At 39.1% G+C, this 16,507-nt stretch overlaps 1 protein-coding gene across 1 annotated transcript in view; it reads right to left on the bottom strand.

Moving 5' to 3' along the window:
• Nucleotides 1–1,078: 1,078 nt before the first annotated feature.
• The window catches only part of tafa3a (TAFA chemokine like family member 3a), a 113,512-nt gene continuing 98,083 nt past the window's right edge, over nucleotides 1,079–16,507 (bottom strand). The window contains exons 3-5 of the mRNA XM_061043366.1: nucleotides 13,565–13,714; nucleotides 12,657–12,781; nucleotides 1,079–1,883 (exon numbers count right to left, since the gene is read on the bottom strand). Of these exons, the coding sequence (XP_060899349.1) occupies nucleotides 1,872–1,883; nucleotides 12,657–12,781; nucleotides 13,565–13,714 (287 nt within the window). The 3' untranslated portion in view covers nucleotides 1,079–1,871. The remainder of the gene's footprint in view (nucleotides 1,884–12,656; nucleotides 12,782–13,564; nucleotides 13,715–16,507) is intronic.

Genomic DNA, 16,507 nt, shown 5'->3' with positions numbered 1-16,507 from the left:
AGTGACATCACCCATTTCTAAAAAGGCGTTTGGAGCTGAACGACGGCAGTTACCATATTGTAAATTCTATTTAGACAACTTTTGACAAATCTGGAAACAGGCAAAAAGGTGAGAGCCCACCTGTAAGTCAACTTAGCTTCACCTCTAATTATGTAAACGTATGCACAACTCTTAGCCTTAATATAATGAAAATTAACTTATGATTGAGTTATAACAAAATCATCAACTGTATGATATTAACAAATAAAGACATGAACCAAAGTTTTTTGAAATATGCTGCTGAAATATTTGGCACATACATGGGACCTAATGGGAATTCATTGGCTTTTGCAGCAAACCTCTAGTGGACACTACTGGAACTGCAGGTTTTCCCCTCTGAATTGGCATCAGTTTTCAACACCAGAGGTTGCCACTTGAGAAAAACTCTGTTATATCTTGTTTCCTGGTTGACAGTCTGCCATGGTAACAACTTGTCAGTCATGGGTAGTCACGCCTTAAAGCATAAAATGCTGTGCTGTCTAGTTTTGTCCACATACATGGAACCATTAAAAGTGGACATTATTCTCTACTGAAAAAAGTATTTGAACTAGCATAACCTCACTAGAAAAATATTACTGAAGTAATAATCAGCTAAGGGGTAGAGTCATTTTCCATTCTGCTTTTATACAGTCAGACAACCTTTAGTCAGACAACCAAAGGACTTGCCCCCTGCTGGCCATAATGCTATCATTAATTTCACACAATAAAGCCAGCACTGGGCTTCAGATGATTAAAACAGTGTTGTTGTTGTTGTTGTTGTATTGGGTACGCTCTAATTTTCAGTTTTCTCCCTGGACGATATCTCGGCTTGTTTATTTTCCAGTTAGATTTTTCCTTTGTCTGAACATGGCCTATTTTCTGCATATGCTTATAATCGCTCGAGCACAACATTCAATTGCTTTAAGCTCTCCTATTTTCTTCGTCAATACATTTGCTTGACCTGCAAACTTAAAGTCTCAACAGTCAACCATACAACACTGTTTGGTGTACAAAGCATTAAAACAAAGTTTAACAAACCCAGATTTCTCTAAACAGTGAGTCCATTTAGTTAGATTTATTGAGATAATATTGACATGTTTGTATCAATGGTAGTCACCAGGCTTCGAAAACAACAGATACCATTAAAACATTTTGGCAGAACTCAGCTGTATTGACCCTTGGTGACTTTCAGCCGAACATCATTACATACAGTATATTTGTGGGTTGTATTGTTGTGGCATCGTCTTTTGTCATTAAAAAGAAGACATCCTAACAAACTAAATAAAAAGCTAAACACTGTATAGTTATTTTTTTTTCAAATAAAAAAAGAAACATAAGATTTTCTGCTCCATAAGGCTAAAAGGAATGAAAAAGCTTATGATCTCACTTGATCTTCAACACAGATATGCATCAAGAGTCTTGGGCCTCTTTATGTGGCAAGAAAGTAACACAAAAGTTTCACATCACATGGTTTTGTTTTTAAGGGTGATTTTTCTTTTTCTGGTGTAACCCACAGTCTTTCAGTCAATAAATATTTCATGGTTCTTGGAGTCTTTGAGTCAATAGGAACAAATCTATAATACAAAGAGAGATTTGGTGGGCAGTAGAGTTCAGCTACTGTTGATGCTGGATCTAAAGTCAGGTATCTTTGTGGAAATGTAGTCTTAAATGAAGCTCTCTGGTGCTTTTTTTTCCATTCATCCAGTGGAATGTCCATGGGTTTTTTTTTTTTTGCCTTGTTGGTCCCGGGTTTCCACCAATCCTCAAAACACATCATATCCAAACGTCCTACGGTGTTGGTCAAAAAAACAACGTCTGGTTCCAAACAAGGTTATCTTGGAAACAGATGATGACTATCGTGTGACCTAGAGAGAAGCAGACAGAAAAAAACAAGAGTCAGCAATATGACAACAATTGTGTTAATGACATGAATGAATAGGGATAAAGAGTTGAGTCATTACTGATGACAAATAGTAGTAGCAACACTGAGAACAAGGGCTGTCAGACGAGCAGTATGAAAAAAGAGAAATAATAAAACCTGCTGTATTCATTACAGATTAGTCATGTTAGACAAAGTGTAGCCTCAAACAAAATGTGGACAAACAAAATAGTTTACTGTGTCAACAACAAAGTTAAGAATGAAAAAAAGCCTACAAGTATGATGGTTGGTACCAAATGTCTGTACGGTACCAAAGTTTCTTCTTTGTTAAGAGTTAACATTTTGAAGAAAACATGTCATTTGTTCAAGTTAGGGCTGTAAATAAAGGTTGTTTTCATAATCAAATGAAGGAATATATCACAAGATGGAGGGATGATGTGATGGATATCAGCACTCCTGGGTTTCGGTCTTGGGCACAAATCGAGCACAGCAGATAATCACAGCTGAGCCAATATCATAGACTGTAAATAAATATGGATGAAGCCTCAGTGACGTCACATATTGGTTACTGAATAGGGCCAATTATATATATTTTTTGTACCAGGCTGTAAACATGTTTATTTCAGCTGTAAAAACTGGCCACTTGAACGGGTGTGTATGTGACTTGCAGGGCTTCTGCAGCCATCCTTTAGTGGACATTCAAGAAACTATGTTTTTTTGCACTTCCGCATTAGCTTTATTTTTCAACACAGGAAGTTGCCGCTTGACTGATATCAAGTAAAACATCTTGACTTTGAGTGTGATATTGCTTTTAATCAACAGTTTTACAAGCGGAAAATAGTAGTACAAATAAATGACCAATAGAAAATTACTTTTGTCTCCACCAGTTATACCAACTAAAACATGACTGTTGTTAAGTATCCCTAATTATCTCCATGGTTACCACAGACCAGCTACACAATACATGTGTACATAAGCAACATATGCTCTTAAAAACATTTAGCAAAAAAACAACATTCTTTTTTTTGTTTAATTAATGGTAGATTAATCATCTCAGCTCTACCTCCAATTGTAGCATTCTCACTGAAACCAACTCTTGTTTTGTGCCGCATATCCAGCAACAGCCTGTCTGTCAAAAGCCTGACAGGTTCAAGGTGTTTATATTCCCAGCTGGCTTGTCTAGAATTCAAACATCTGTGGTGCTATACAGGAAGAAAAAAGTGAAAAGACAGTGTGCAGCTAGAAGTCAGATGTAAAGCAATGTACATCATGCTCAGTGATTCCCATGCAAACAGGAGGAATATTATTATTCATGATGGCATACTGCTGGCGTAAGTATTCTCAGACGTTTTCATGAATATTAATCGAAAGGATTGAAAGATTCAGTTTGTACTATTCTCACTTTAAGGATAACTCTAAAAATACTCTGGGACGTGAATGTTGCTCCTTGTTGGTTTGTCCTTTAAAAGTAGAACACGGGTAACTTTTTGACGTGCCCTCTGATGTAGGAGGCACACACACACACACACACACACACACACACACACACACACACACAGGTGTTCCAATGTGAACATTTGCACATTATTGTCATCAAATTAGGAAGCGACAGGGTTTCACAAGATGAACCGACAACAGGTATACAACACACAATCAGTCTCCCAAGCAATGAATTTCTAATAGTATGTGGAAGTGTGATTTTTCCTGCTGCCATGAACTGCACCTGAAACACGTTGCTCGCTGTTTGGGGAGTCACAATTTAATTTTCAGCTCAATGGGACAATCCTGAAGGAATCATGGGTGTGAGGGAGCGTATGAAAATGATTTGGTCCTGCTACTGTAGCAGCAGCAGGCAGAAGGCAAACCTTCATGCATGACGTAAAGCCAGGTTGTTACATGTTGTAAACAAACACTGTTGGAGATGGACTCTGGGATAATTCTCCTGGCAGCAACGATTAGGATTCTAAAAAAGAAAATCAACCTTAAAATATAATTTACAAGCACTGCTGGTTATCTAAGTTGGAATTTTTTGTTTCTATTTGACATGTTCCTTCAACACATAAATCATTTCTTTTAAGTATGATTCTTCATATTCACCATTCACTCATGACCAGTTGTCTCTGAAGTCTCGCTAAGTTTGGAAGCTCTTATAATGTTGTGCTTAAGTTTCCAAGTTGTATTGTAGGATATGTCTGCTGTTAGCATTTCATCCTTTGCCAAATTAATTACAACCTAAAAAAAACAATTGATAAAATCTGAAGGGTCATTGTTAAATATTTTAAGGTAAAACAAGCTAGATAACGGCTAAGAGCAGGACATCACAGGGAAATGGCGGATGTTACAATATGCTCAATAGTCGACCACTCTGTCTCACAACCATTCTTCATTTCTCCATTAGCAAGTTAGCTGTTATAAGCTAGGATAAAGCTAGCTGAATCGGCCTTAAGAAACCAGCAGTCTCCTAAATACATACAAGGCAGGGCAGAGATGTTAGAATAATGTTCAATTCAAAGAACTTAATATTCATATTTAAGGAACTTCATTTAGACTCCTTGCTAGTTTTTCCAAAACATTCAGAATGTTTACTACTTCAGCCGTTAACATTGTCGTTCACAGACACAAGACTTTTGAATTGAACTGTTACTATTACAGTTTTGTATTTTTCTGTAAAGCAGCGTGGTGTTAACAATATTACAGACAACATTGTCTCACAGATGCATACTATTTTCAAATCCCTGAAAAATATACATATTAGGGTAACGGAAACAATACCATAAACGTACAAACACTATTAGCTTAAACTCAAGACTGCTAGTTTACTAAGAAGATGTGAGATTGGAGGCAGCTCTATGATCTACAAACAAAGCTGAGTTTTCATTACAGCTGCACCTTTTACAATGAACTTCCAATCAAACAAGAAAAGTGAAAGAGATAACAGAGTTTAGAGAAAGACAATCAACAGAGTCAGCAGAGACAAAAAAACAACAACAACAATGTACAGTGAAGACAAAAAAGAAACTGAAGCCAAGAGCAGCCTTATCAAAGCAATTAGCCGGCTGCAGTGTTTTGGGTGTCACTGTGAGGGTTATCGGTGAGTAAACACACAAAGTGGAATCAGGAGAACAGAGAGCAGCTCCTCAGAGTTTTAAAGCTTAAACCGCTTGAGGATGAAAGAGCACACTTGACTGGTCAGCTGCTGGTTCAAAGACCCCCTGACAAACAAACAGAGACCCTTTCCTTTGATGAAGAGGTACTGAAGCACAACATGCGTGTCTGCATGTGCACATCTAGCATCACTACCTGGATAAAAGACTAAAAGGTGAGACATGTCTTCTGAATCTAATGCTGTAAGATCAATCTTTGGGACTTGGTATTTAAATGTTTTATTTCTGCTTTCAATGCTTTCGATAAGTTTGCAAATTGCATGGTCAGTTTCAGCCTCTAGTAATGTCTTAATGGGCCATAAAAACAAATCAATCACCAATAGAGTTATTTAGCTCCTCTTTCATGCTACTTATTGACTAAACATCTTTCAGCCTTTTATATCCACGCATGGTTTTTGACTGACAAAATCGGAGACAAAAAGAGCCTTGATCTAACACCGCTTGGTTTGACATCAGTGACATTTACTAGTTTTTCATAAAAAAAATAAATTAAGAGGTAGAAATAAAAGCTTACGCTGCTTCAGTTTAAATAGTATCTCTTAAGGTGGATTTCATGATACAGGTTATAGGGCTAAAATAACAGTAAATCTGAGGGAAACTTTCACTGTGCCTTTAAAGTCCATGTTCCTCAGACAGCTATCCATCACCAAACCGTCCACACACTCTGAACAAGCATCGCAGCACCTGTCAGGAGGAAAGGCTCAGTGGTTCTCTCTCCTTTCCTTCCTCTGATTGATAGGAAGTGAAAAGAGGAGCTGCTGGGGTTATAATTCCTGACATTACCAGCAGGACTATAAAACCGGCTGCTCCCGGACATGTAGAGGAAAGAGGGAACAACCGGACCTGTCCATGAGGAGGCCTGCAGGGTGTCGGGACATTTGATTTATTGATGTGACTTCCTCATGTGGTGAAATAACACCATCATATTTTATCAACAGTAGCCCCCACTGGACATCAGAGAAGAATTATTTGGATGATAAATGCACTGAAAGTGAGGGGGTTTGGTCACGTGTTGTTGTTTTGTTGTGTGGGTTATGTAACCAGCTCTTACATTGTTTTGGGGATTTGTAATAAATCTTAAAATCATCAGTGTCTGACCATCTTTGGAGGGATGCTGCACATAGCATTTAGTAGAGTTGCTAACATTAGATATTAATTGAAAAGACAAAGTCAGTAGATTTTATAATAGACTGATTAATCCAAAGGTCACCAATGTTTAGACAGACAAATAAAACACTTTAAACATTTTAAATCAATAATACAAATAGTCAAGTAAACTCAAAATAACTCTCTGATAATGTTGATTTAAAAAAAAAAAAAAGACTACAACTTAGCTTTCTCTGTCCAAGTTCAAGGTTTGTTGTGTGAGATCATCTCAAATCTGTCCGTCTGAAAGCTAAATGCTTTATTCTCAGCAGCTGGTTGCTCCCTTTGTCTGTTTGCTGAGAAGGGGTCAGTGGGTTTTCAAGGTTTGTAGCTAAAGGACGCTATATGCTGCTTCTAAAAACTATGATGAAGCGTTTATTTTTTCCCCCTGTAGAAACAGTTGTATTAAAAGCAAAACAAACTAAAATAATTATTAGGCTCAAAGACACAAAAATGGCTGATGTTTTTTTCAGTCCCCCCCCCCCATATCCTTTTCTTTAACACGTATATTTTTATTTTTCACAATATTTTTAGGGCTATTTTTGCTTTTATTAGATAGGGCAGAACAGAGAGTGGGGGATGACATGCAGCAAAGGGCTGAGGTCAGACCCGAACCCACAGCCGCTGCGACGAGGACCACAGCCTCCATTCATGGGGCATGCGACGTAACCGTCAGGCTACTGATGCTCCTTATCTTTCTGACTTGACTGGGACTTCAATGCTATTGGTCTTAACTTCCACTATGACTAAAAAATGGCAAATGTTGTAGTTTGGATCTGACTATTTGCAGACTTTCTATAGCCACACCTTAAATATGATGTTTTTTGCAGTGATGAAATGAGGTCAGAATTATTAGAAGCGTACAGATGCCATGCCTTTTTGTAATGTCAGCATTGGTGGTCCTAAAAGGCACGAGGGTAGCTGACTTGCAATATGCCTATAAGAACTCCACTTAGACTGATGTCATCTGCAGACTTGACACTTGTTTTGACAACCAGTGACTGAGCTCTGACATATCATAACAAAAAATAATCTCCTAAGATTAAATTTATTTATGTCATACACCCCATAAAATGCAGGAGAGGCTTGGATATAATATATATTTTTTTAATTTTACACAAATTTGAACCTTTTAAAAGTAGAAACCATCTCTTCAACTATATAACACCAGTATGATACTTGTGAGCCTGATCTTGATCCTCAGCAGAGCCTCTATTTATTCCCCAGAATGATGTTAACAGTCCAGGAAGCTTGGCCACAGAGCCCTCCAGCACACACAGGCGGTTCCTCGCTGGCTCTCTGTGGGAGGCAGTGGGGCCACGAGCATGGAGCGACCCCCACTGACTCCCAAATCAAAAAGGAGTCAAGGTTCTGACGAGTTCTACTAGCCACCTGGACCCCTGCTTGTCTGTGCCTCTGTTTCTGCTTTCCTGTGGCTGTGTGAGAGGACATGAATTATTAACCCGGCTAAAATAAAAAGCTCTGCTTCGTCCAGGCCTCCTGTAGCCATGAATAATGGAACAGGCAGCTCAACTACAGGCGTTTGGTGAGTCAAAGACTGGGCCGTGATGGATGGCTAGGGGCCCACAGTGCCCCCCCCCCCTCTTCACCTACCATCCACTTCAGGTCCACCACACCCTAAAACCCAAAAGACAAATCCACATAACCTCTATTAATCTCTGGAAGTGCTACATCTCGAGCCCTTCACCCTGTATCGGCACATCCCACTCGACGATTTGACTTCCTGGGGGGATTTTTGTTTGTTTTGTGTTTGTCTGTCTCCTGCCCTGGCTTGCCTTCCTTTGTTTTGATTCACACTGGCACTTCTGAAGTCATATGTAAGCCCTCATCTGATTTTTCAAAGGCTGGATTAGACTCAAGCCTGCTCTTGTCCATCCTTAAAACCTCTGGAACAAATATTGGCTTAAAATAGTGAAAGTGCAAATAAGTTTAGAGGCTTATTAACATCCACAGAAATGTGAGTGTAAATACACCTGCATAGCTTTTAGAAAACCTACATGAAATTACAAAATACATTTTTTTTTTTGACAATCAGGGAAGTGCAAGCGTTTATGTTTCAGGTGTCTGAGTGGGAAGATGAAAGCAGAATCCCTGGCATCTGAAATGATTCATTGTAGTTTGTCACTGAATGCTATTTACATCATAGTTAGCAGCAGTTAGTATACACACACAAGGTCAGCTGAGACGCCCATGATTCTTCTCAAAGCTTTAAAGTTCATAGAAACTGATTTCTCTGTACCTTTAGCTAGTCAGTGAATTTATTGGAACCATTCATTTGATTGTAGCTCGACACTCGCCGGGTCGCCCTGAAAAAAGATCATCAACGTCCTAAACTACACACTTGCTACCTGTGGCTATCAGTAATCAACCCTTGAGGTTAATATCTGCATTATTACCGGGTGCACACATCTAAATAGCTTCCTTTTGACTTTCCCAATGATTGGATAGTGTGTTTAAATACTAAATAAATAAATAGCCAAGCATAAACATACCAAATTCAGACCCACAATTAGAAAAATAACTGACATTTAAAGGGAAATATTTCAGATTTGGATAAAAGATAGTTTTCAATTGTTGTAGCTTGTTAATGTTGTAAATCCCTACTATAGACTGTATGAAAAGATGGACCTAAAGTGAAGCCAAAACATTTGAAGGGTCATTAGCTCTGCCTACTCCTTGTTAATACATGGGACATGGGTCAAACTTTGAAAACAAAATACACATCTATAAACTTTCCTCAAACATAGTCTCTGTAGTAATAATTAGTTCTTATCATGCTGAGTCATGATAAAAAGAGTTAATTTTTCGTACAAGTTTAGTTTTAACTATTTATTTGATGCCACCAAATTCATGCCGTGATTGACAGCTGTGTTGACAAATACAGCTCCTGGGAGATTGTGTGCCCCGGATCAGCAGGGCATCATTACTGCTACATGTGCGACATGTAAACACCTATCACTAGTGGGGTGTTTGGTTCACTTTTGTACAATGGAGGTTGGTGAAGAGGTGACCTCCATCTTTATAGACTGTCGATGAGCCCTACATTTTATACTTTGGTCAGAAGGATTTTGTCAATATGGTCTTTTCTGTGGCTTTTACTCAATAAGCAGGCCTGCAGGAAGGACAACATGATGTTTTGTAAATCATTAAACAGGAGTTGGGTTTACGTTGGGGTGAGAGCTAATTAACAGCATCTCCCTGGACCAGATTTCAGATTCCTTTTTGTGAAGTCTGTTCATTTTAAGAAACACTGCGCTGAGACATTTACAGAAACTTCAAAAACACTGCTTGCATTTGGATGAATTATTTCTTATATTTATAAATTTGAATAAAAGGTAAATAGTGTGTGAATCTGAGTGCAAAAACATTAAGGAGGAGATACATGAGAGGCTGAGTCCTGCTCAGTCACCAGCTGTGTTCTGTGATTCCCCGGAGGCTGCTTTTTCCAATTTGTACCGATGAACTCACGGGTGTACAATCAGGCTGTTTATTACAGACGTGATAATTGATTTTCCATTTGTAAAGCTGTCATGAGCTGCGTGCATTCATCTCTCATTTGTCACCTAAACCACCGAGCGAGAACTGTGAGTCCCAGGATAATATCCTCTCTCCATTTATTTCATCTATTTATATACATATTCTTCCTGTTCTCATCTGAGAGAGCGCTCCTAATTAATTCAATATTAATCATTATTACTTTTCAAGTGAATCAAACTGACACATGTTCTTTCAAGCCTGTCATTCAGATGTGTTGGTGAAATCATCAGACGGGTCCATGCAGAAACAACACTAATGTTTTGTTGCATATATTAATGTGACACATCATGTTTGTTCATGAGCTATTTTGTTTTGGAGTTCTGCTCTCTTTTCGGTCACATACGCAGAAGAACAATTTGACTGCTCTGGAAATAACATCCGTCTAAAATTACAAGTCGGACACAACGACCTCCAGAATTGCAACAATGCCGTTGGCGAAATTATGGATGAAAAAAAACGTGTTTTATTGTCATTTTACTTTTTAAAAAAAAAGTCAGGTTCAGGGTAAGGTTATTTGGGTATCAGGGTAGGCATATTTTGTTTGCAGCCAGCAAGATTTACATCCATCATGACACTTAGATTACAAAACAGATGTAACAAGAAACAACACATAAGAGAGAAGGTAGACTATTTAAAACCTACTATAACATAATAAAAACATCACAAATTATAAAAAATGATAAAAGTGCTCAAGGTTCCTCCAATCAGGGCGTATAGGAGATAGAAGTCTCAACCAATAAGATCTACAACAAACACAAATAAATAGAAAATATATTTCTTCAGCCAGGGTAAAATGTGGTTTTGGACATGAATGAATAAATCCGGCTATATGTGGGATAAATAAATGCTGAGACATGATTTAATTTGTCTGTTTAAAACTCAACATTAATGGGGCGCTGATGAACTAGCGGTTAGGTCACCCCCCATGTACGGAGGCTATAGTCCTCCAAGCGGGCTGCCCTGGTTCAAGTCCGTTCTGTGGCTCCTTTCAGGAATGTAATCCCCCACTCTTTCTCTCACTCCCAATTTCCTATTCTATCCACTGTCCTACCAAATGAAGGCAAAAGACCAAAAATAATTCATCTTTAAAAACTCAACATTAATTGAATTTGGGGAAGTTTTGAACTGAATGTAGCGAATTTCCTGATTGAAGATGTAGCCCAACATTAAATATGTAATCTGTATTTATTGATCTCTGCATTCACTCTCACAAGATGCATCATAATCCAGCTGCTTTCTGGTTTTGTTGAGGAAAAAAAGCTCTTTTGCGTCTCAGGCAGCTTTCACAGCTGTACTGTCGTTCACTTCAAGAAGTTTGGATCAAAGACAGATTTTTGAATACTTGGTTTTCTGGCTCTTCTGGTCTGATTGTGTTCACACTGTTGTTTTTACAAAGAAGCAACAGCTGCCACTGACAGGCACCTCACTGAAGACAGCTTTGGCAACTTTCATCCATCATTGTCTGCTCGGCATGGACTCGTGGGGGAATTCAGATTCTGCAGACTGACAGCGAGTCATTCACCACAGACCTGCACCTTCATTTGTCCTGGATAAGATTAGCAGGATTAACTCGTAAAAACTGTTATATGTTGATACTGCAGATTGATACTGCAGGACATTTACAGCTGTGACAGACAGGTGAGACTGGGCAGATTTATTTATTTTTTTATATAAGTAGCACAGAAGTCTGCCTGAAAGTAAAAAGAAGAAAAAAACAATATTTTTAGAGCTTTCAGTCACTCTGGAAAGAAAGAGGCAAAGAGGTGGAGTTGAGGCTTCCTGTCAGTCAACTAAGCCCTCCTAAATATACAAATGTATGCAGGACCCATGGCCTTCATGAAGCCCCTGTACAGTTTATTACCAACAAAGAAACAAGATTTTCAAACCAAACTAATTTTATATCCAGGCTGTAAAGATATTTAACCTAATGAGGAGGAGGTTGCTGCTTGATTCAACCGACAATCAAATGCACTGGAAACAGTTCAAACTGAACAGGACAAACAAACAAAAAACCATGATGTTACATTATTATTATATAAGTAGAATTCATTTTAAACAATAACTCGTATTATAGAGTCTTACTCTTATATATAGTCTTAATATTTAAACAATGACTGGATATCAGGGAAAATTAGTTTTTTCGGGCTTTAAATAACTCCAGAGGTCAGTTTCACTTCAGAGTTCAAACAGAACCTCAAGAGCAATCCTACCAGGTGACACACTTCAACCAGACCCAGACTAGTTATCTGTAAAAGCAGGCTCAAAATCCTACAAATGGCCCTCATACTTCGTCAGATGATTTGGCAGTAGGAGTCATGTTTGAGATTCGTTGTCTCAGTTTTTATTTTGGCAGTCGCTTCTCCAGAACTTCCTCGCTCTGTCCCACAGATTTACACTTTCTCTCCACAAACTGTAAAATCAGAGCTCCAGCATCGACTACACAATCTACTACCACATAAGCGACTTGAGTGAAAATACAATAAAAGGGAGGTAGTTACACTTCCGTAACAGAGTGCGAGCTGTAGCTAAATAGATAGCTGAACTTGACTGACCTCTTTCTACTGTTGTAGGCCGACTGCTTTAAGAAACCCTTCACTGCCTCTCCCCAGTGAGTCACATCTTCTTCTTCTGCTGCTGCCTCCTACTCTGCCTGCTCTGCTCTCAAGTCAAGTCAAGTGGATGTTAAAAAAATAAAAGAATGTCTCCAGTGCTCTCTCTTCTTCAGCTCTTCCTTTTCAAACACTTCAGAAGCACCCTTCCATTATTCTGGGGTCACAACTATTATCCAAAGCCGTGCATTTGGCAGTCCTTTTCATTGGCTCTAATTTGTAGCTTTGAAGTAGAACACTTGACGAATTTCTAGACAGATATTTAGAGAAAGGAAAACCCACCTTGGTTGTCTTAACTTTGTTTCCTGTACTGCAGCTCCATCCTTTGAGATCGGGCAGCACTTTACACTCTTCTCCATCCATGCAGGGATGCATCTGGCACCACCACTTCTGTGCAACTATGGATGCTGAGGAGACAGGACAAAAGAAACTGTAAAACAAAAAACAAAGGGAGGCAATTGACAACAAAAGTGTAGCTCCTTCTGCCCGGTCTGAAGCAACAACAGTGCGTTTGGTTTCTCTCCACATCACAGTGATTGAAAAGAGAAGTGAGTCTTTTGATCCGTCAGACCTGCACCCGTGTGTTTTTCTACATTTGAATTAAAGGCTGTGAGTCAATGTCAAGCTGTTGGACGTTGTGAGCAGGTGCTCAGGTGTGAGCCGGGCGGATGTTTACGTAGGAGGGGGTAATAAAGCGTGCAGCGGAGGCTGCCAGCGTCAAGGTCTTAAGCTGCTCCGAGGAGGCCTGCAGGGGGAGAAACAGCTCCCCCTGACATTTGTAAAGTAAAAAGAGAAGTGTCAAAATAGAGGAAGCCTCCGTCAGAGCGAGGAGAGGAGACAGGGATCGATTCACCCGTGACTGAGGCCACTTTTGACTTGATATGAAATGACCCGGCCTTCTGCTCTGATATAACCTCCACAGACAAAAAGGGCGAACGAATAAACTGCAGAGAGATTTGATTTGAGACATTATAAAGCCTTCAGGTTCACATCAGCAAAAACAAAAAAATATATATATCTGTATTCTCTTCTTCCGCTACAATGAACTACTCATACCTGAACAATCACAGTGCACAGAGACAGGGGTGACAGTTTTTTTGCACCGTTTCGTAGCACATTTCCTCCCTAATTAGGAGTCAGTCACAAATCATTACCAAGAGCGTAATGAGAAGAAGGCTTGTGTTGCGTACCGTCTACACAAGATGGAGCCGCTCTTGTTGTTCCCGCCACCTGTCCAGGAAAGCAGGAGCATTTGACAGTCTGGGATCGCTCCTCGATCTTGTTCTTGTTGCAGCACCGGTGTGCAGCAATTACCTCACAGGTCCCCGCTTTCACATGAACTGAAACAAACACACACAGAAAAACACACATACACACATAAAGGTTAGAATGCATAACGGCTTTATGCAACACAAATTCAACATTCTGGAGATTTCTAACCAAAGCATCATAAACAAAGAATTAAAAAAATCAGGTGTTCAAACTTTTCTTTCTTTATGTTTGATAAAGATTTTTTTCATTCTGAATATTTTATTTTATACAAAATAAGTGATGATATCAAAAAGCACCTACAGTAGTTTTAAGCCTGTTCCCTCTCTGAGTTACTCAGCTGCAGCTCATCATCTTTACTGAAGACATACAACCTTAAAGAAATGAGTATTTACAAAGTATGTATTTGATTTCTTCTAAAAGACCACCTCAATCTTTAAAACTGTTGGCCATTGTATTTTTATTGTTGTTGCAAAAATGACTAAAAAAGTGATAGAAAAGCAACACTGGGGACTTTTTTCACCTGCAGATCAAAACACATTATAGGCTACATTTTTTTCTACGTCACATTCAATGTTTTCTTTTAATTCAATGAAAATACATTGCTGTGGGCTTAGTTGGTAGAGCCAGTCGTCCCTCACCAGAAGGTTGGGAGATATGAGGGATTACCGTAATTATGATAGAAAAAGGGGAAAGAAAATGTGGAGAACTCAAACAACATAAACATTAAATGTCTCAAGGCACATTTTGTTTAAGTGTGTTCAAACCATGTTTTAAGGTGTGGATGTTTGTGTTTTAGGTAGAGGCATGATTTGTGGGGTGCAATCTAAAAGAGATAGTGTGAAGAGACCGGGTAAAACCTGCATGTGGAGAATAATGACTTAAACAAACGTTGATGAATACACAACTATATCACCAACATTCATACCAAAGGAAGTCAGAAAGCCTTTCCTAGTTTTGATGAATGCTATCAAAATTAATGAAGATGTCACCCAGTGCAGTTAAAGTTTATTAATGTGGCTTAATTTATTCTTAGACAATAATGAACCTTGGGCTAAGAGACATTAAATTGTAACGTTTTGGGTTCACAAACACTTTTTCATTTTTCAGATTAATTCTATTGTCGACTTTTGGTGTTTTTATGAACCTTTTTGTGATTCCACCGAAGCCGCTGGAAACAAACTGCAAACTTCATCAATCTTTTGTTTTTAATGAATCGTGACCCTTAGCTACAGCAAGAACTGCGGGGGGGGGGGGGGGGGGGGGGGGGGGGGGGGAACTGCAGGTCTGTCAGAGGACGTGTAAGTACTTTCTCCACCTGGTCTTGTTTCAAACATCCAATCACAATGTCTTCTTGAAATCCAGGTCATCTCCCCAATGAATGACCCCAGCTGTGAACCCCGGCACAGCCCCACCTGTCCACGTATCCTTGAGAAACGAACTAATCCTCTGACCTTGTGACCCCAAAAGAGGACTAACGGAGAACATCTCCTCTGGGATAACATGAACGCAGCTACAGAACATAAAAAACACACACACACACACACACACATACTTTGAAAATGACTTAATTAACATCACTAAACTGCTTATTTAGGTGAAAGAACATTACAATATCAATTACAAGGACGCAGTTCTCACCAACATTAAGTTTGATTAAACATCAATACAGCTCTCTAGTTTATATGCATTACTTTTCTGCATAGGCTCATCACCATTCGGAGCATGTTTGTGTATTTACACACAACAATCTGGATTGGATGGTTGGGAAAAAACAATGAAAAAAGCATTTGAAAAGTTTTGACATTCCCGTCAGACGAGCCTTAATTACGCCTGTAAAGATTTTCAATTTGGATCTTGACTTGAAAATAGATTGCAAAGGAGCGCCCATCTTCCCATTAGCTAGCAATCCGAAAATCTCATCTACAACATTAAAAACATTTCGCCTCCAATCAATAAGGTGCTATTCACATTCCCACAAAAGGCAAGACAACAATTGGCCATCGAGTGCCTTTCAGCGAGCAGAAACTTACTGATGCAAAAACAGGTCAGGCTCCCGTGCCCTTCATGTGATTATCTTAAAGCCAGCAGCACGCCCTCCGGTCAAAGTTAATTTCACAAGTTGGAGAAGCTTTTTGAGAGAATATTCCAACTTTGTTTAATGATAGATAACGGGTGGACAAAAGGCAAGATGAAGATCACAAGAGGTCCCGACGAGCAAAGACAATTATCACAATTCACCTGATTATAAGAGAAAACAAATTACATGTGTTAGCCGTCAGCGAGAGAGAGGTCGCTGATTTCAACCGGCCAGCAGAACAAATCAAAAATCAACACAGCAGTACAATGAGATGAGATTACTTCTCCTACTTTATTACTCAGTGGGGAAAAGGCCAAGATGGGGGGGGAGGGATAACATTTAAGGCATTTAAAATAACCACTCAAATGAATATGCAGAACTATTGAAGGTGTTTATACTTTTTTTTTTCCATGAGATTATATTTTTCTTGACAAAAGTTAACTCTGAAACTTTCAAGTTATGATACGAATCCATGCAATATATATATATAATAATGTATAATATAAGATTTGATATCTTTTCATATTATCAGACTCTCTAACTTGGATACCATTGCATCATTCCTGATTCATTGCTTTTTTTGTCCAGTTTATGTTCTTAACCTTGTCTGCCGGTCTTGTACAACAATGTGTCTGCTTGGATGTGTTTTTGCTGTCCGCCCACTCTGCTGTGCTGATAGAACAAAGCTGTACAGGGCGAGCAGCGGCTGGTCGGTCTGGGACTCTGCTCTCATTAAGGCACAGTAAGCGGCTGGTCGGGTCTGCCCGTGTGGAGAGATCTGCTG

The sequence above is a fragment of the Labrus mixtus genome, chromosome 7 (assembly GCF_963584025.1).
Source record: "Labrus mixtus chromosome 7, fLabMix1.1, whole genome shotgun sequence".
Taxonomy (NCBI): Eukaryota; Metazoa; Chordata; class Actinopteri; order Labriformes; family Labridae; genus Labrus; species Labrus mixtus.
This window is presented reverse-complemented; position numbering and strand designations above follow the sequence as displayed.